The 20,624-nt window shown below is 46.9% G+C and overlaps 2 protein-coding genes across 16 annotated transcripts in view; one reads left to right on the top strand and one right to left on the bottom strand.

The window, feature by feature from the left end:
• Positions 1 to 14,187, top strand: part of RTN4 (reticulon 4) — a 40,737-nt gene extending 26,550 nt beyond the window's left edge. For 5 of the 6 annotated variants that reach the window (XM_038130467.1, XM_038130468.1, XM_038130470.1 and 2 more), the window contains 6 exons: positions 3,763 to 3,970; positions 5,759 to 5,897; positions 10,870 to 10,939; positions 11,577 to 11,623; positions 12,644 to 12,702; positions 13,118 to 14,187. In XM_038130467.1, the coding sequence (XP_037986395.1) occupies positions 3,763 to 3,970; positions 5,759 to 5,897; positions 10,870 to 10,939; positions 11,577 to 11,623; positions 12,644 to 12,702; positions 13,118 to 13,160 (566 nt within the window). In that variant the 3' untranslated portion in view covers positions 13,161 to 14,187. Of the gene's footprint in view, positions 1 to 410; positions 554 to 3,762; positions 3,971 to 5,758; positions 5,898 to 10,869; positions 10,940 to 11,576; positions 11,624 to 12,643; positions 12,703 to 13,117 lie in introns of those variants that run through there. The other variant, XM_038130472.1, reaches the window with a different exon arrangement.
• Positions 13,660 to 20,624, bottom strand: part of EML6 (EMAP like 6) — an 88,442-nt gene continuing 81,477 nt past the window's right edge. For 5 of the 10 annotated variants that reach the window (XM_038130461.1, XM_038130456.1, XM_038130459.1 and 2 more), the window contains 5 exons: positions 20,290 to 20,462; positions 19,416 to 19,578; positions 18,800 to 18,903; positions 17,268 to 17,756; positions 13,660 to 16,752 (listed from right to left, as the gene is read on the bottom strand). In XM_038130461.1, coding sequence (XP_037986389.1) covers positions 16,728 to 16,752; positions 17,268 to 17,756; positions 18,800 to 18,903; positions 19,416 to 19,578; positions 20,290 to 20,462 — 954 coding nt within the window. In that variant the 3' untranslated portion in view covers positions 13,660 to 16,727. The remainder of the gene's footprint in view (positions 16,753 to 17,267; positions 17,757 to 18,799; positions 18,904 to 19,415; positions 19,579 to 20,289; positions 20,463 to 20,624) is intronic. The other 5 variants (XM_038130463.1, XM_038130466.1, XM_038130464.1 and 2 more) reach the window with 2 other exon arrangements.

Genomic DNA, 20,624 nt, shown 5'->3' with positions numbered 1-20,624 from the left:
CCCAGCAGCTTTTCCTGCTCGGTGACAGATGGGGCATTGTGCTGCAGCCGTGCCGAAAGCTGCCGGTTCTCAGCGCTGCTGTCCCATTTCTCTATTGGCACAACGCTAAACTGAGCCAGGAAAGGCTCAGTTCTTCCCTGCGCCTTCTCGCTGTTACCAGGAGAATGTGAAAGGTAGGCACGGGTCCTTTATATCACAGAAAGGTTCCAGTGTAGCAACCCCTGTAAAGCGGACAGTGTTTTCCCCCTCTCCCCTCCCCTTTGACACAAACGGCCTTTCTTTGGCGCTGAAGCGCGGGGTTTGTCGGGCTGTAAATAGCGGATAGAGGGGAGTTGTTCATTGTGCGGGGAGCCCGTGGCTCCGCAGCTGCGTTCCGAGGATTCAGCGCGCAGGCGGCCATGGGCGGCGCGGCCGCCGCCGGGTTTGGGATGGCAGCGGGCGGAGGTTGCGTAGCCGCGACCTCCGAGCGCCCTCGCAGGAAGTGGAAAGCGCCGGGAGCGAGCCGTGCCAGGGCTGGGTGCTCGCAGCACGCTCAAGATGGATGCCAAAACGGGTTAGTTCCTTTTTCCTGGTTTTCTGTGGTACACGTGAGCTCGGCTCGCTCGTAGGTCTCGCTTTTAATTTCTCTTTCTTAAAAAAAAAAAATAAAAACCGAACAAAAACCCCCCGAAAAACAAGACGGGGTTGCTTGGTTCAGGGGTTTTTAAAAAGAGGATTATCGGGTTAAATATATCAGACCGCTTGTTTTTGTCATTAAAAGCCGATGTGACTTGCTCAGTTTTAAGTTAAATATCTGAAAGGAAAAGATTTTAAAAATACAGCGCTAAAGCTATCGCAGCACTTGCTTTAAAAGCAAAATGTAACTGGATGAGTTGTGCATGTAAGGCACGGATGGTACAGGACTATTTTTAGACGTGCCAAGTGACAGTTCGTGCTTACCAAATGTAGGCAGCTGTTCTTGTTTTAGAATAGGCCTGCAAGACGTGCATTAATATTATTTATTTTATTGTACTTCATATTGTATAAAATGCAGCTCAGAACAGTTTCCATAAGGAAAGATGTTGCAGGGCAGTTGCTGAAAATGAGTTTGGGTTTTTTGTGTTTCTGGTTTTATTTTTAATCTGCTGTGAATATCTTGCGTGTAAGTTAAAACCAGAAGGTTGCTTCTAGTAATGCTTTTAATATTTTCCTTTCAAAATAAATGCGAATAACTTGTTTCTGATCAATTAGAGAATACAGATGAGTGGCTTGACTTGCTTTCTTGAACTGAAAAATTACGAAGCAGTTTTTCAGTGACTTAAACGCTGAATTTCCTTTGAGGAATTTACGATGATACCAGATCCGTATGTCATTAAACCTACGCTCCTTTGGTCCTTCTCCAAAGGAGTGGAGATGAAATGAGGAAAAATGTTTTATGAGCAGCTTAACTCTGCTCCGGGAGCTCCTGGCGTGGGGAATTTTCTTATTGATTACCGAGAACAAAAGACTTGATGGGTCGCTAAAGGCCATTTGGCTTTTGCTGTGTGCTTTAATTCCAGCAATGCACCTTTGTTTCTGGCATTCTGGAACTGTCATACAGATGAATTACTCTCCTGACATTCCTTATAACTGGGATAATGCATTAATGCATGGAATAAGTGATTTCCTGTGAAGACCCCCCAGCTTTAAAGCTGTGCAGAGAGGAGGCAGCAGCTCGTTACAGAAGTAAAGCTGTCTGCAGGCAGAGGAGCAGGGCTCGTACTGAATGTGTCACCTGATACAGGGGCAACACCAAACTCGAGTGCGTGGATGCTCAAATTGCAGCATTTAAAAATAAACACTCTTTTAGTACTTGCAGCAAATGCTCAAAAAAAAAAAAAAAAGTTGTTTTTTTTAAGATGCCTTACATGATTTAAGAGCACAAAATCCACCAACTGTTTTTGCCAAGACTGTTGTGAAGATGTCACCCAGGTGTTGAGGCTCCTTGCAGCTCAGTTAAGGTTTACAGGTTTACAAGGATTCTTAGGTCAATCACATCATTTTGTTGATGTTTAATGCAAGGTGTGCAGAGACAATAATAGATTCTTTTGTGTCTGGAAGCGAAGGAAAAAACAAACAAGAAGTTGAATTTTGGGGTTGCAACCCACACCACAGCAGATCTACGATGACTTGATTTTATTTGTTTTATTTTTACAAGTATCAAGGAAAGGTTGTGTCGCTTGGAGCCTGGGCTGCAGTGGAAGGAGGAGTTTGGATTGGAGGTGCTGGGAGAGCAGGAGCGTTGCCTCCGGGCGCTGCTGCTCTATCTCTGCCCCCATATGTTTGTGCAGTCACATGGTGGCAGCGCCAGGCCCTGATCTGGCTGGCTCCTGCTTTCTGGGATGGTTTTGGCACAGCACAGGCAGCCAGGCTGAAGAAAGGAGTGGGATGGATGGTGCTGGAGGGGTGAAGCTGTTCTTTCCAGCGTTTCTGGTCTGTGATAAATTGAAGGTGTTGGTGCAGCTGTAACCTGGCTCTGTTTTGTGGGGCTGCAGGAAACTTCTGCTGAAATGTGAATTAAATATTGAGGTTAGAAACTTTGCATTAGGGTGGGTTTAAGTTTCTGACCATGGTTTTTCTCTTTCCTGCTATGCAGTATAAGTTTCCATGTTGGAATAAGTGGGAAGAGCTCTTGAAAGTCTGGGAAAACACACCCCAGCCCCAGGGGCTTTGGCACGTTGTACCAACAAAAGAGTTACACAGACTTTGCCCTACAGAGCCTACCAGGTGTTAAATGTTGGAGCATGACTGTGTTTTCATCCTGCAAGAAATAATAGACAAATTCTATTTTTTAAAATGTTTTTAGAGTCATCCAGATAATCAGTTCCAAGCTGTGATATACTGTTTAAAAGTTAATTTTGGCGATGGTTTAGGATGAGGCAGGATTACTGAATGTGCAGTGCAATAGTAATATGTTTCTGTAATTCATCTTGAACTCTGTCTCTACTCGGTTATTGCTGTTAACAAACACATCTGCAGTGGGTGTGTTAAGCCATCACCTATGCCTTGTGCAAGGGTGTACTTTGCTCTGAACAGTGATGCTAAAAATGGCATAATATTGTGTTCTCTAATGAGGGTCACTTAAGGAAAACTAAACTTGGTTTGCAAATGAAGGCTTCTGCATTGGAGCACAGCAGATTTAGCCTGGATTGACATTTCAGAGAGAGTATTCCCTCTTGATGGCTCAGTCTGTCACCCATAATCAACATTATAAACTCCCATGGGAATGCTTCCATCAAAAGAAAACAAAATGAACTGTTAATGAGTCTTTGAGCAGTGCCTTTGACTCTACCAGGCTTGGAAAGATATAATGGTTTCGAGATCTGTTGGTGTCTTGTTATCTGTTCTCAGAGGGAATTGGAATCAATCTCTCCAGGGAGTGACCTCCACAAAATGCCCGACAATGGGAGGAAATGAAGCACAAACCGCTGTGGTTCTGGTGCAGAACACAGCACAGTAGCTGAAGAGATGAGTTCTGACATTGCTTAAGGGCAGCATTGTTTTAAAATTTGAACAATTGCATCTGGGTAATCCTAATAGCAGTAATCCCAATAATCTGAAGTCCAGAGCTGAACCAGTACTGAATAACCTATTTCTAGTTGTGATTTCTGCTCTGGTTTGACGGGGGTTTGCAAATCCCACTCTTGGTGACTCTCAGCAGTCGAGTGAATAATGAAAAATTACTGCCTTGATATGAATGCCAAAGGTGTCTTGTTCTAATTTCTTACCTCTTTTAAATTGTAGTTGTTGACCTCCTTTACTGGCGAGACATTAAGAAGACCGGGGTGGTGTTTGGAGCCAGCTTGTTCCTGCTGCTCTCATTAACAGTGTTCAGCATCGTGAGCGTCACAGCCTACATTGCCCTGGCCCTGCTCTCTGTCACCATCAGCTTTAGGATATACAAGGGAGTTATCCAGGCAATCCAGAAGTCTGATGAGGGCCACCCCTTCAGGTGAGATTTTTCTTTTCATGAAGCAAAATTGTGTTGTTTTGGAGGGCAGCAGCGTTGGTGCTGCCAGAAGCAGTGGGTGACACGTGCTGTTAAGATGTTGCATAATAATGAAAATAGACTCTGCACTGAAAAATGTGTTCCCCACTTTCAGATTTTCTCAGGAGTCATACAGTAGATACAGAAAATGGACTGAGGGCTTGGTACAAGGGATGGAAAAATCACAGTAAATGTAGCAGGGTTTAAAGCATGACAAAAGGCTACTTTAATATTTTTGAAACTCTTAAGACCTTAAAATGTGTGGTTTAGTGTGTAGCTGTGCTTCCCATTTGCCAGGTCAGTGACAGGGTCCAGGTACCCACTGCTGCAGAAACTGCCTCTTAAAAGAAATTAAACCTTATTAATCTTTTTTGGAGGACTTGTAGGAGTGTGTGTTTCCTGTTTCCCTGCCAGCCCTGTCCCACTCTGCCCAGCCTTGCTTCTCCCTGTTATTAATGAGGGAAGTGGCTCAGTCTGCCCTTGCAGTCTTCAGAACGTCCTGTTTGCCCCTCTATCTACAGCCCTCTTACTAATTTGATAGTATTCCCACCTTCTGTAAGGCAAGGCAAAATGTAGGCTTCCCTCCATTCCTCGCAGACCATGGGCAGTGGCTCCTTTTCCAGGGGAAGCCAGTCTGTGGGACAAAATTCTGGGGAAAAAACACCCTCCTGTTAGGGTGAATATTCCCAGCTGAAATCTTGCTTGCTTCTCATTATCTAAACAACAATTTCAGGCTTTTTTCTTAGCAAGAACAAGCAGAACTTGTTCTACCTGTGCTCTTTCTGCTGTTTTTATTCTAAAAATACTGATACCCTAAGTAGCTTCCAGACGTTCTTGCCCAGCATACCTGGTTGCTTATTTTTCAGTATAGCTTATCCACAAGAAGGATATTCTTACTTGAAAAACCCTGTGAGAAGAATTGGATTTTTGATGCAGGTGCTGAGTGTCCTGTGGATGAGCTGGGGAGGGTGAGCAGATGGAAGCCAAGGGTGGATGGCAGAATGTAGCCTTGAAATGGCCACTTGCTGCAGTTACCATTTGAAGTATTTTCATTTGTCTTGGACTTGCCACAAGGTCATGTTTAGCTTTGCCTTCAATGACATACATGGGAGCATTGTGCAATTTTCATATTAAAAAATCCCCAAAGAAAACCACCCCAAAGCAGAATCCCCCTAAACAAAAGTTTAACAACTGTGAAATGAGCTCCATTTTACAGATGTGCTTCGTTGCTCCTTCTGCCTGCAGCGTGCACATTAGATAAGTAATTTATACTTTGTTTAAAGACTCCAAATTACCACAGCCACTGCAACCACAGATAAGTGGCAGTGGAGTGTAAAGAGCATATAACCAGATAGGGGTTTATATCTTTTTTGTAAAAGAATTGCTCTCACTAGTTGTAAGAATTTTTTATAGCAAAGGAGAAATTCAGCTCATTTTGCTGTGTAACAGTGTGTTACAGCTTGATGGTAACTCCACAAGGGCCTTCCAGGGGCAGAAATGGATATATTGTTTTTGTAGGATTTTTCCCCCTTGTTTCAGCCTGCCCCTTTTTTGCCTGGTGCAGGTGACTGAGTAAATAGCAGTGAGAAAAAAATGGTTGGCTAAGAATACCTTAGGTTAGTTCTGTTTGTCCTTTCAGCATTCCTCACGCTGTGAAGTTTGTTTCTCTATAGCACAAAATGCAGCTTCTATCTAGCACATAGATCGAGTCTGCAGTGTTTCACCCTGAGGTTTCCTGGCTGTCTCCTGCAGGGCTTACCTGGACTCGGATGTGGCCGTGTCGGAGGAGCTCATCCAGAAGTACAGCAACGTCGTGCTGGGCCACGTGAACGGCACCGTCCGGGAGCTGCGGCGCCTTTTCCTCGTCGACGACCTGGTGGATTCCCTCAAGGTGAGCTTGCCTCTGTGAGGAAGGACATTGCTGCTGACCCAGGTTAGCAAAGCCTGCTGGTCCTTGCAGTATGAACAGTGGCTCCGTTTAAGTAAATAACAAGGTGTAGTTTGCTCTGGGAAGTGTTTGGCACAGGGCTGGGTATCGAGTGCTGCCTGCCGTGATGGGGTAACTGTAAAGGAGAACTTGATCTGCATGTGGGCAGAGCAGTAACACAAATGGAAAGCAGAAATAAGCTGTGGCTGCCTGCAGCTCCCTGTTCGAGCTCCTTGCTGGTGCCTCTCACAGCAGGAATCGTCTAAAAAAACAAGCCATGCTCCAATCTGGACTTTGGGGGTGTGTCACTGATGTGTGGATGTGTGTGTCCCTCTGGGAAACCTGGCTCTGGGCTAGATTGTCCCAGCCTGGTTTGGAGCTGGTTTTCTGTTTGTGTTTAATGCACAGCTCCCTGTCTTTAAACAGGAGTTCTTTTTCCTCTTTCTGCTGGAGTGGTGAGGACTGAGTGATGTCTTTGGGTGGACACTTGTTCCAGCCCCTGGATTTGGGAGTGAAAGCTGCTGTTTTTAGTGATGGGTATTACTGACATGGGGTTTGCAAATTACCCAGTGTGAGCTGTGCTGTATAACAGCTAGAGTCCATCCATGTAGAGTTTAATGGGATTTACTGAGAGTGGCAGAGCACAACTGCCTGTGAAGAATAGTGATAAATTAAACAAGATGTAACCAAAAAGAAAAGAAAAAACTCAACAAAACACAGAAGAAAAAAAACCCCAACATAATAAAAGAATTGGCTGAAAGTCCTTCAGTTTTGTTCTGGGAGAATTGTATTCTCTCCTTTCAAGCTCTAATTGCCTTTCTTTGTTTTTGAGACTGGTGTTTCCTTTACCTAGTGCAGTGTGTTCTCCACTTCTTTTTCAGTTTGCTTAATCTTCTTGAAAAAACTTGCATTTATGCTGCAGTAAATCCCCTTACTTAGTGCTTTGTAAAGTCCTTTGAGTTGTTGTGGAGTTGGGGGAGGGGTTCCTTGTGAATGTGGGGAAAACCAAGAGGGCTGTCCAAGTCTTTGTTGTAATTGTGCAATAGAAACCTGCAGGCAGATCTTGGAATCTTACCCAGAGTTTGCAGATCCAGTTTCTCATTGTGCTCATAGTTAAACACAGTTTGTGCCAGAAAAGCTGCACCTGATGCCCTGCGAGGCTCCTGCAGTGAGGCAGTTTGCTCTGGAAGCAAGAGGAGTTGTAAGGGGGCTCTGCTGCTCCTGGGACAGATTTCTTCTCTCAAGAGGGAGAGAGGAGGTGGAGTATTGGCCTGGCTGTTGGGCAGTAATCTCCCTGCTCCTGGAGGGCTTTGCAGGAAAAGGCTTTTGAGGAGCTGGTTGTGCATTCTTTTCTGCACAACCATTTCTTTTCTGTTTTTTGAGACATGATCAATAGTGCTGCTGCCCAAGTCCTGTTTGGATCTGATTATCAACAGCACAGAAAAACTTGGAATCACAAGGTCACTTGTGTTTCTGATCGAGCCCTTTGTGATCTGTGCCTTGGTCTGAGTTAGGAGACTTCTCACACCATTGTGTAGGGATCCCACCCCCTTGCAGTGAAGGAGAAGGAAGCAGTGAGAAGCCAACTGCTGTTCCAGTGAACGCTGGTCTAAAACTGAGGCCTACTGGAGGGATTATGTTAGAAGCAGAATTGATTCCAGCCAGAATGTCTTCAAGGCACTCTAATCACTTAAAAGACTACAGTCCATAGGAAAGATGTGTTTATTCAGCTGAACTAATTCATTTTCCCTCTCTCCTTCTGACATTTAAAATGTTTTATGTAGGTTAATTAGTCTAATTTATGGTAGCTGGAAACAACCCTTTATCAGAAACCAGTGAATGTCAGGACAGTTCACAAGCACAAGTTACTGATTTTGAAGAGTTTGCGCTCGAGGAGAACATTGGGATTCCAGGGTCTTATGTAATATAATGGCCCTGGTTTAAAAAATAAAAATATCTTGGCTTGTGTAGTTTAAACATCTTCACTCTAGGAAACCACATGTTTATGTATAATTCAAGTTACAGAGCTCTAATGCAGAAAATGTCTGCAGGTCAGTTCATTGTGTGTAATAGTTCTGACTGTAAAATCTGTCTTGTTAAGATTTTTTTTCTTCTTTATTAAACAATACTTCAGTCGGGGAAGTCTTAAAATGGACTCTAAATATTTATGCAGCGCAAGGAGAAATTCCTCACAGCTCTTGAGGAGTAACTGCAGAGGAGCCCTTGCCAGAGCCCCAGGAGAAGCTGCATTTTGTCCTGGTAAAGGCTGTGCTGGTACTGTGCACCGCTGCTCTTGCTCAGCTGAGGCTTTGAGCAGCAGAGCTCTGTATTCTGAGTGTTCTGTAGCGAAGAAGGGGCGTGGGGCACTTCTGGATTTGCCCATTTTGGCTGGCAAAAGTGGGTTCAGTCCATCAGCCACCCAGGCCTTTCACTGGTGTGCAGGTCCTTGGAAGGACCAAGCTTGGCTCCTGAGCTTCCCCTCATCCCAGGCAGGTGGGAGAGGCAGAATCAGCTCTGGAGGTGGATCCTGGGCTGCCTTCTGCTTTCTTTTTCTTGTCTTAGAGCTTTATTTAGAGGTGTTGCAGGGGAGGTTTTTTGTGTTTGTAAAGGTCTCTTAGGTGTGTTTCAGGTAAGCTTTGTTGTGTCTGTAAGGGTCTCTGGGTTTGCATCGTTTATAAGAAAAAGAAAATAGAGAGCAGTAAGTAAATGTGGGGTTGAGATGGACTCCAGGATGGATAATCCTGGGAGAGCTGCTGGGAAGTGTCAGAGGGGTGCAGAGAGAGGAGCTGTGGGAGCAGAGTCCCTCTCCCATCCAGCACTGTAAGTGAAGGGGGTTAAAACCTGCACATGCAGCAGTTCCTGGTTCCGCCCTGATGCTGTTCTGGACAGACTTTGGGTGGAGAGAAGCTTCTGTAGTCAAATGCGAACTCCTGGATTTTGCTCTTTCTTGAGCCATAAATTCAATGCTCACTAAAATAAATAATTGATAGTTCTGATAATTATTGGACTTTGGGATTGATTTGTGTCTTGTTACCCCTGTGCTTACGTAAGCTCACATTTTCTGCCCTGGGCAGAGTCATCAGCAGTGTTCCCGGCTGCTGAGCTGGCTGGGTGGTGCTGAGCTTCAGGAACTGTGTCCATGGGGAGCAGCTCATGGATAGCTGTTGGGATGCAGGAGAACCACTGTGAACCATCACGCACTCGGGGGCTCTTTGCTCAGTGCAAGCTGCTGCCTTCCTTCCCCATCTGGTGGATGTGCTGCATGTGCAGGCTGCTGCAACGTGGAAGCGTTTGCACCAGTGAAATGCCTGGTGCAGAGACATCAGCTCCGGGCTCACCCTGGCATTGCAGGGTAGAACTGGGCCAGGGAGTTCAGCAAATCTGCTTTATTTTCCTTGAGAAACCTGCCAGAATCCCTCAGCTGCTGGGAACGGTGCAGCCTCTCTGGGGGTTAACTTTGTGCTCCTCCCTGGTGCTGCTGTGTCACATCTCCAAAGTGCTGACAGATAAAGAACTGCATCACTTGCAGTTAATGCACCTGAATTTTGGACCAGTTTTGAGTGAAGCTGTTAAAGTCAACTTGATTTTGTTGCAGGGTTCATGGAATTAGACTTGTATTGACTATCAGTGCTCTTGTGGCTGTTGATTTTGTTTGGTTTGGATATTTTACGTATTTTGATAAGCTAAAATTGGGTGTTGGGATACGTAAGTTCAGAGTAGCTTGGCTGCAGGCGCGTTACCAGGGTCCTGGCCCACACCCCCAGTCCTGCACCCATGCCTTGTTTTCCTTGCCAGCACTCTGTGCCTCCTTTCCTCGGGTGTCGCTCCTGCTGAGGGGAGTGTTTCCATCTTGGGTTGTTCACTGTGCCCAGGTCTGCGCTCCCTCGTGCCACTGCCAACCCTCTCCTGGTGTCTGTCCAGGGTTCTGCTGGGAAAACAGCCCCGTGTGCTGAGCTGACCGGGGCTGGGGGTCTCTGCTCTGTGCAGAGCAAGGAATCAACACGGGGAAAGCTGCTGTTCCTGGCTGCTGCTCAGCTCCTCAGCAGTTCTGCAGCTCTAGAAGAAAGCGGCTGATTTTCCTCAGGAGGAATCCTACCCTGAAATAGAGCTGGCAGCCCTGGGTCCCCTCCCACTGCTATAGGTCAGGGGTGTGCCTGGGACACTCCACCTGGCTCTGAGTGTGGGCAGACCTTCGTGTGGGGCTGGGAAGCGGGGCCTGTGTCCCGCTGGGAGCTGGATGAGTGCTGTCAGCTGAGATAGGGAGCCGGCAGTGGTGGCAGTGTGGGGCTTTAGGGATGTCTTTGGTTCTGAGTTTGGCTCTGACCTGGAGCCAGCTTCCATGTTAGAGCACTTTTCACTCCTCTTGTTCCTAAATTTTTTAACATCCAAAGTGTCTTTGGGTTTTTTGAAGGAGAAAAGGTAAATCCAAGCTCACCTTACACCCATTACCTTCTAGTCGGGCTTTTCCTGCTGTGTCAGATCCTCTGCCTGGTCTGGTCAGAGCATGGCCGGGCAGGTGGGTGGACACTTGGGTGGCAGCAGGGCCACCACACACAGGTGTGACCTCCTTTCTCTGTGGCTCTGTCATGCACCAGCCCTTTGGCCTCTCTTAGGCTGGCCTGTCCCCTCTCTGGAGGATGGGAGGTAGGAGCTGTGTGTTTGCCCTTCACTCCTCACCGTGGAGTTGGCAGTGCCCTGAGAAGGCGCCGGGCAGTGTTTGGGCACTGCTGAGCCGGGCTGAATTCAGCCCCGTGACCTGGACGCAGGAGGCCACGTATCCCATTACGGAATCCTTCAGCCATCTCATCGGCCGGCTCTGGTTACAGGGGGTGCACAGGGGTGCACTTTGGGGCTGTTTAGATGGGTATTTGTGTTTACAGCAAGCGGGATGTCCTGGGCACAGAGAGGGTGCTGACGGGCTCTTTTTCCCTTGCAGTTCGCAGTGTTGATGTGGGTTTTCACTTACGTTGGTGCCTTGTTCAATGGTCTGACATTACTGATCCTGGGTAAGTGTTACACACCTGGCACACCAAATAACCTTGGGAAGGCAGTGCTCAGCACTGGGAGGCCGATCCTGTAGCCTTAAGATGTTGCACTTCTAAGTTCCTTTTTTTTTGATAACACAACAGAACGGGTAATTTTGAGTTGTGTTGTTGAATTCCTTGAGATTGCTGATTTCCAGCCATTACACGGTTTATTGGCAGGTTTGTTGCGCTTGTCCCTGTCAGGCTTAGCCTGCCCTGAATGTCTTTGCTGTGCTGGGACTTTGGAGGAGGTGCAGGATCTGCTGTGGCTGTGTCCCTCTGCAGGATTTAATTTCTTATATCCCAGAGCAGGCTGGCTTTCAGGTGTCAGAACCAACTGATGCCTGAGCAGCCTTTGGGGAGAATTAGCATGACCCACCATGAAAAAGTGACCTGTGACCAGACTGAACTGTACTGTTGGCGAGATCTGGAGAACAGCTCAGGCTCTCCTTAGTAGGGATTATTCAATTTTCTGGCCAACAATTGGTGCATGGGGCTTAATTGTTCGTTTTTCTTGTACCTTTTTGCAAGACATATCAAGGTGTGGATACCAGTCCTTGTTCTGCCTGAGCACCATCCCTGTTGTCAATATTTATGCATTTGATATGCTCTTTTCCAGCTTTGATTTCGCTCTTCAGTGTTCCTGTTATTTATGAGAGACATCAGGTGAGTGTTTAATAGAATTCATTAAATGTTTCATAAAATCAGCTTGAAGCAAAACCAGAAACAAATAATTAAAATTAATTTCAGTCTTCTGAAATATTTCAAGCCTTTGAAATAGGCCTTTAGCCAGGAACCAGGGACTAGTTCAGTTTGAAGTTCAGACTATGCATGCTTTCCCTTTTCCTTCTTGGTGGAAGAAGGGGTTTCCCCAGCACACAGTTCTGGAAAAGGCCTGATGAACTTGGAGGCCTTTTCTGCTGGTCCAGCTTGGGTCAGGACTGGAGCAGCACCGGGCATGGTGTGTTAATCCTGCTGTACCTTTTGGAGTTGATATTCAGGATTGGTTTCCCAAAGCTCCGTGGAATTCGTAGCCCTGGCAAAAACAGGAGGTGGGAGCTGCTTGGCCCAGTCCAGGGCTGCTCTTGGGGAAGAGACTCCCGTGTAAAAGGAGTAGGGAGGAAGGAGCCAAAGGAAAATGCTTTTGATTAAATTATGGCCAGGGCTGTCTTGGGCAGGTCACTGCACAGGAGGGGGGAGCCAGCTCTGGCTTAGCCCTTCGTCTCCCCTTTCAACAACAAGGCTGCCGTGGGGCGGGGCTGGGAATGGGGGAGGCAGGAGCAGATGGCAGAGCCTCATGGGGTCCTGTCCAGGCTCCTCCTCCACCGGGAAAGGGGCCCTGGAGCCCCGAGGCAGGAGCATGGACAGAGTGTGGGGCTTAACCCGAGCTGCTCAATCCTCTGGCCGGGCTGCAGCCTAAGCTGGTTACCCAGCCTGGCCCAGCTAAGCAGCTTTGCTGTTCTGTGGGGCCCAGAGGGGCCCAGCCCTGCACCCATAACTGGGGCTTGATGGACCAGGGAGAAGCTGGGGATTGGTTCCTTCGGGGCTGTGCCCTCTGGTGGGTGCATTCCAGTTTTGGCATCACACTGGGAAATAGTCCTGGCTGAGCTTCCACAGAACTCTGTGGGACTCAGCCAGGCTGCAGAGGGGGAGCGGGGCTGTAACTTCTTTCTGCTTCAATTCCAGGCCCAAATCGACCATTACCTGGGACTTGTGAACAAGAATGTCAAAGATGCCATGGCAAAGTGAGTTGGTTTGGGTTTATTTATTTTCCTTTGTACTGATCACAGTCCTGGCACATGTGGCACTCCTGTCTAGGACTAATGTGTTGTTGCGTGTGCCAGGCCAAGCAAGGAAAAGGTGTCTAAGTCTGGACTGGTTAGGAAATGAGCTCCTTTATTGCTGATGCAGTATTGAAATGAGTCCCTATTATTTCTAACAGAAATCTATGTATGCCAGCCCATTAGTGACAGCTGAGCCCCTCAGCAGGTGCCATTGAGGGGGGGAATGAAAAGTTCAGCAGTGTCATTGGGCTCTGAGGATAAAGCTGTGTTGTGAGGGTTCTTTTCACACGTTGCCATTTCTAAGATTCTGTTTAACCTTTCCTTTTTTGTCTGTTACTCAAACTTACCTTTGTCTATTTTCTTTTTCCTCTTGCAGGATCCAAGCAAAGATCCCTGGGTTGAAGCGCAAAACTGAATAAAAAAAAACCTGAAGCAACTTATCAATAGGAAAGGAAGTTCATCTTTTAAGGGGGAAAAATACTCATTGGATTTACATGGGGAGGGTCAGGGAATAGCAAACCCCTTGACATTGCAGTGCAATTTCACAGATCTTTATTTTTTAGCAACGCAGTGTTTGAGGAAAAATAACTGTTTTGACTGCCATGTGTTTCATCATCTTTAAGTATTGTAAGCTGCTATGTATGGATCTAAAACTAATCATCTTTCCTTATCCTGTGTGCAGCACTGGCTAATACAAACGACTGAGACAGCTGTACATTTGCTTCATCAGAGGTAGTTCCTGCTGCGTTCCGGAGGTGTAGAGCAGGTGGGGCAGAGGAGAACACTTCCCAGTTTGTGCACTGTGTATGGTCTGTGTAGATTGATGCAGATTTTCTAAAATGAGATGTTTTAGAAGAATATACCAGTTTAGCAAGTTTTGAAAAATCTTGCCTTTTTGGTATGAGTATAGCTGTATTGTGATTTTGTTTTATCAATTGCCAATATATATATATATATATATATGTGTTTCACAAAGCTTAGATCTTTCAGCTGCTCCACAGTGCTTTGTACTTCAGAGAACTGACTGAGGCCTGGACGAGCTCCAGAGCACACAAGCTTGAGAAACTAAAAAGTCTCTGTAAACACTGGCATCTGTTGGAAACAACAAAAGAGAAATGAACAAAGAACCTCCACACAGAGTAAAAGAAACTTACAGCATACACTTTGTTGCACAAACGTACAGTAGTTGATCTTGAGCAAATAATTCTCCAGCTTTCAGACTCTGATAATCTGTGGACCGAGTATCTAATGCTGCAAATGTTGTTTGGAAACTTAAAGCCCTGTCCTGTTATGCAAGAAATGATAAGTGAAAAATTTATACACTTGCAGTTTGAGCTGTACTGAACTAAGTCTGTGGAATGCATTGTGAAATGTAAAAAAAATCCCAACAAAAAAAGGAAAAAAAAAAACCAACCCCAAGTATCAATAAAGCTTATAGACATAAAATGATACCAGTATTTGGCTTTCTTGAGGCAAGTTTAATATATATTTGTGTTTATTTGAAGTTCATTGTGATAAATTTCCATTGTCCATGGTGGTGGCAGTAGTGTCCGAGTAGAGCGCGGTGCAGGGGTGGGTTTGTCACGGTCCCTTTTCTTCCTCTGCAGCCTGAGGGAGCTGCTCAGGGCCACCTCCAGTGTCCCAGGGCGCTCCGGAGGGTGTCGGGTTCTTGGAGTTTTGAGACAGGAATGGTTGATGCCATTTTCAAGTTTGAAGGAAGTAAGTCCCAATAATCTTTCCAGGTCGACGCGTTGATTCCGATTTAAGAGCTGGACATTGAAAACGTGTGTACAAATTTATTTGAGATGCAGATTTTAAGTGAATGGCATCTTGACCATTGAAAAATAGAAATTCATGCATTAATATTTCATTTTACAGTAAAATACAGCATTACTTCCGAGCATTTTATACAGGAAGCCAGACCATAGAAACATACAAACCGTAGGTAAGTGTTTTCCTGACAGACACTATTGCTTGAAGATATTTCTCACATCACTGTTGATTAATTCATTCTGCCACGCAACTGGTTTTATTTGGGATACAATCAACGTGGAAGGAAGGCAAACATGAGTGCTTACAACACAGGCAGAGGTGCTCACTGCTGGCACCACCTGACAGAACAGGACTTGATCCCGAAGGTTTCTTTGAAAAAAAGACTGCATAGGGACTCGTACTGTGTATCTGACAAACTGCTCTGCTGTATAGTCATATAAGGCATTAATAAATTCAATTGTAAAAAAAAAAGAAGGTGATTCTTTGAGGTTGCTGAAGCACTTTGTGTGTTAAACAGACAGGAATCCACTCCTTTAATGGGATGTTTTTGCTACTTTTCTGTGCAGTGGGCAGCAGAAACGGACTGGCAGGAAGGTTCCAGAGTTCAAAATCCTATTGTCCTGAACTGGGACTAAAGCACTATTGCTTTTCAGAGACGAAATGTAAGTCTAAATGTTTTATTTTGGACTTTATTTCTTCTAAGTAAGAAAGGTAATTTCAAAATATGGATGTTGTTCCATGCCCAGAATCTTGAAGATCTTAAATACGTATTTTGATATTGCCCATATTTGTATTCCTTTTTAATTTTTATCCAATTCCACTGTCCCCAGAGTTTTTGGTTTTGACAAAATGTCCTAACAAATAGTGAAAGGTTTTGAGTTTCCTTTTGGGAATATCTGTCCATGGTTCCACTGTTCCATGGAGGCAGCTCTGCTTTGATCTCAGCTGGCCCCCAGGATAGGACAAGGGGCTCTGTGGGGTGAGGGAGAACCAGGGATAAGGAGAGGAGCCCAGAGTCAGCCATGCTGAGCTTTTCCCAAAAAAAAAAAAGAAAAAAAAAAAGCTGCATTTCCTGGTACTAGAGGATTTGTATTTTACTTACAAGCAGCATGGACTGACTGGAGGGCACACATAGCCCTGCTGTAGGGACATTCCAGGGATTCCTCTGGAGGCTTGGGACCCTCCTCCAGAGCAGGAACTAGGGATTGATGGAGGCTTTCCCACCAGGCCAAGATTCTGGCTGGCCACTGCCTGTAGGAGTGGAAAGCACATTTTCCCAGAAAGGGGGAGCATGCAGGAACACTTGGGGAATGACTCCCTCAATCTTGGTGTTAAAATGTCTCGAACCAAGTCTGTCCAAACCCTCTCCTCTCACTCACTGTTGGAGTTCAGCTTGCACTGCTGGCAGCAGGAGCAGCTGCCCAGGAGCTGGAATGCCGTCACTTTGGCCTTCTGGCAGCACAGAGCCGCTCGCTGTTGGACAGCGGGGAACTCACCGGTGGAGGTATTAAAAAACCAAAGCAGAAAACAGGGATCGTGTGAGTACCCAGCTGGAAAAGGTGAGAATGGTTTAGCCCTCCTCTGGGTGAGAGTCATAGCACCGTGTGTGGAAAGCAGGTGGGGGAGGCAAGGCTGCAGCCCAAACTACTAGAAAATTATTCCAAGGCACTTCATGGATAGAAAATTCTGCCAAATATATATATTTAAAAATAAAATGGACTTAACAGGATACTTTGCTCCTTCAATTAATGAAAGCTGAAGGGTTACCTCTCCCCTCCCCAGCCTGCTCATGAAATGCTCCCAGCTTTACTGAGTGCACCAAATTGGAGTTTTAAGCAGGTGTGGTTAAAACCCACCCACTTTTTGAACTACGTTCAAGCCACAAATTTAGAAATTAAGGGGCCCAGCATTTTGTCAGCATTTTCTCCCTTTTCAGACATGGTTTGAACAACACAGTATTAGGCAAAAGCAGCTTTGTGAGTGAACTGTTCATCCCTTTGGGATCCCCAGGTTACCCTTCAAACCTCAGCTTCCTTCGCAAGGGTGTCGGGCTTTCCAAGGCCAGCTCCCGTTCCCTTTGGGTAAGTTGGGATGAGTGATCTGGAAATGTCAGCCTGCAGCAGGGCTGGGATTCCTGCCCCCAGAGGGGCATTCCTGGCTGTCCCGGCCAGCACAGCCCTCGCTGGGGCAGGACAGCAGCAGCCAGAGGCTCCTCAGAGGCAGCGCCACACAAACACACTGTGGAGACAGGAGGGAGAGCAGGGATTGGCCTTGGCACAGCCCAATGAGACAGAGCAGAAAATCAACACATCGGGGGTGTGAAGTACAGACCGTGTGTGTGTGTGTGTGTGTGAGAAATACACTCTGTGCACAGTTGCTGTCTGTGTGTATGCAATGTGTGTGCACTGTATAGGTGTGGTATGTGCATTGTGTGCACAGTTTATGTGGCTGAGTGTGTGCAGTGTGTGTGTGCACTCTGTGTTTGTGTGTGCTGTGGGCCTACCTTTGCTCTGTGGGCAGTGTGTGCTCTGTGTGTCTGTGTGTATGCAGTGTGTGTGTGTCTGAGCGTATCTTTGTGTGTCTCTGTGAGCGTGTACTGTGTGGCTCTGTGTGTGTGCAGTGTGTTTGTGTGTTAGTGTGGCTGTGTGGTGTCTGTGTGTTTGCACTCCTGTGTGGCTGTGTCCCTTTCTCTGTGTGTGTGTGCCTGGCTCCCTGTGTCCCTGTGTGTGACTGCCCCAGTGCCAGCCCGTTACCTGCAGTCGTCCCCTCCGGTGCTCACCACGAACTTGTCGTCGTGCGAGAAGCGGATGTTGGTGACGTGCGCCGAGTGCCCGAAGTACCGCTTGTGTTTGGCCTGTGGGACAGGACAGCAGCTCAGGGATGGCACCAGGCAAAGCTCTGTGCCCACAGCCGTCCTGACCCCAAGGCCTTTTTGCTCCCTGGGAGCTGCCCGTGGATGGACCGTGCTGTTTGGATGCTGTAAGAGCTTCCTGAGGATGGACCATGCTGCTTGGGTGCTGTGACACCGAGTGCTGAGGGGTTTGGGAAAAGCAAAAGCTGCTGAGGTGAAAATAAAACAGGCACTTACAAATTTCTCCGTGCACGGGAAGTCAAACAGCTTGACCAGCCCGAAGTCATCTCCTGTGACTATATTCAGGCCAGCGTGGGTCACACAGGCACAGTTGACATCTGCTTTGTCTGCATTTCGTGGCCAGATCCCAATGACTTCATCTCCAAGAATGCTGTTCCATAATCAAGGTAAATGAAATGCATTAGACCATGACACTTAACTTGCTGCTGCTCTTCCTCAGGGGGCTGAGCCAACACAGGTCAGTAATAAAAAATTGCCACATTTAAAGTAAAATTGTCCCTTCTAAATGATTGGCCTGAGCTCATCATGGAGATCACCACAGTAATACATAATTTTTATGTGATTCTTAAGCAATCTCTATCCATTAATCCTTAGGTTTATTTCCCATTAAACCACTGGCATCATTCTACACCAGCACCTTGTGTAGCTCTGGTCTCTATGTGCCTTCCCCTTGGATTTCTGACTGCACTGTTCCCTTAGCTGTGAGTTCCTGAATGAGGGAATGCTTGGCTCGATGTCCATTTTTCTCACCAATAGGTGTTCTGCTCCTGGCTTCAGCTCTCTGTAATCATTTCCCTACAGAGTCACTGCCAGAGGCATCTGCCCCCTCCCACCAGCCGCCAGGAGTCCTCTGCAATGGGGAATTTGGGGCAGATTTTTATGCCAGCAGAGCAGCCAGAGTAGGAGGATTCTCATTTACCTTCTCCCAGCCCTGCCTGGTTCTCACCCACTGCCAGCTCTGCCTTTGGCCCGTCCCACTTCTCGCAGGAAGAGCACAGGCACAGCTCTGCAGGGCTGGGGGCGGATCCCGGTGCTCATCCCCATCAGGAAAGACATTTTAATGACACTCAGAACTCCTTCATACAATCAGTGCACATTTACAGGCCTTCCGTGCTGCCGGTGTTTGCTGATGTGGGACAAGGCTACCTGGAGTGGCCCAGAGCCGTGTGAGGGGCCTGGGATGAGTGGCAATGAGCCACTGTGGCTCTGACAGCCCCCGGTGTAATTAACAGCGCTAATTACTACAGACACCAAACAGCCAGAGCTGCGTGTAAAACCCCAAGGGTGTCAGCTGAGGAAGCAGAGCCTGGGTGCACTCGCAGGTTTGCCAGGCCCTGGGGACATGGCAGCATTTACAGCCCCAAAGCTGTGACCTGATCCCAGTGCTGGCCCCACGCTCCTCTTGCGTGTTACCTGGTCCATGTGGCCCAGGTGATTTTCTCTATGACTGCAGGGTCTGTGATTTGCTTTCCCAGTGGCACCTCATGAACTTGACGCTTGTAGGCACCTGTGGATACCTGCAAGTGGGACAGGAAAAACCTGGAAGCTGCTATAAACACATCATTTTCTTTAAAATTTCCAGCAGTCTCACCAGGTTTATCAGCAATTAAACATCTAGGATAATACTTCTCTTTTTTCCTCATTATCTAGAATTCATCACATGCTATATGAAGGAATAACAATATTACAGGATGATGATGGAAGGAGATGCTCACATGCAGAGCTGATAGATTTTCTCTCACTTCTACACTTTACTTTATCTCAACATAATTTTACTAAATCAGAAACATTTCTGAAGGAAACCCCTTCAAATTAACAATTTAATTAAAACAACTGAGCTCTCACACACATCCCAGCCTCAGGGAGGAAGAGAACTGCTTTCATATGGTTATAATCCACAGCTTCTTTTTCAGCATTGTACCCCTTCCATTGACCTGGGATAATGCTTTGCCCTTAGCGCAGCTGGAGCCTCCGCCTCCTTATGGTGGCCCAATAAACCCGAGCACTCCGGGGGCTATCCCACACATACCTGGATGTACCTGCTGTCTGCAGAGAAGTCCATCTGGATGACAAAACTGGCAATGTCCTTGCAGTAGCCAATTCGGTTTAGGGTCGTGCCTTGAGTGAGATCATAAAAATCCACAGTATGTTCTTGTGAGCCCACTGCCAAAAACCTGTTATCTGGGCTGATCCTAGACAACAAAACACGGAGTGGGGACGTCACTGGCTGTTTTGGTGCAAGATTTGCTTTTGCTTCTCATGCTAACGTGACAGTAACTTTTTTTAAATGAAAAACACAACCTATCAACAGCAAGGCTGAACCCAAAGCAAAACTTGATGCTTAAGAGAAAAGGGAGACTCAGGATATCTCTGACAGAGGACAGGGTTAGATGGAATATTGGGAAGGAATTGTTGCCTGTGAGGGTGGTGAGGCCCAGGCACAGGTTCCCCAGAGAAGCTGTGGCTGCCCCATGACTAGAAGTGTCAAAGGCCAGGATGGCAGGGCTTGGAGCAAGCTGGGATAGTGAAGGTGTCCCTGTCCACGGCAAGGGGTGGGACTGCATGAGCTTTAAGGTTCCTTCCAACCCAGACCATTCCAGGACTCTATTCTATATTGCTTGTGGTTAAATCATGTTAATATTGCACTCGCATAAAGCCACAGCACAGTGTGCAGAGCAACACCAATTCCCTGTGAGTCAGCAACAGGCACTGCGATTTGGAGCATTAATTCCCGTAATTACAGCTGTGCAGTGTGGCTGTAACTGAATTAAAGCCCCACCACAGTGCCCTTCACCAGCTCACACAGGTTTCAACAAACACAGACTTACAAAACCTCTGCAAATCCAGCTGGCACTCCGTGGCCATTCCCTGAGCCGGGGCTGTGGATTTTGAGCACCTCCTACCTGATGTCCTGAATTGCGGACTTCCTGTCCCTCTTCTTGCCCCAGACCTTGAGGCTGTTGACCAGCAGGACGACGAACTCTCCGTTCCTCATGCCGATGGCCACCATCTCGCCGTCGGGGCTGTACGCGGCGCAGCGCGCGGGGTGCCCCAGGCTCACCTTGTTCACCAGCTTCTGCGGGGACACACGCAACAGGCTCACACCTCCCCAGCACACCGAGAGCTTCCAAACACAAAGTATAAAACTTGCTTAATTAAAAACAAATCGACTCTGTTTCCCTCTAAACATAAACCTGAAATGTCACGCCGAGACTCACATCCCACCAGGCATATGTCG

Source organism: Motacilla alba, chromosome 3, assembly GCF_015832195.1.
Source record: "Motacilla alba alba isolate MOTALB_02 chromosome 3, Motacilla_alba_V1.0_pri, whole genome shotgun sequence".
NCBI lineage: Eukaryota > Metazoa > Chordata > Aves > Passeriformes > Motacillidae > Motacilla > Motacilla alba.
Note: the sequence above shows the minus strand (reverse complement) of the source record. Positions and strands in the feature narration are given on the sequence as shown.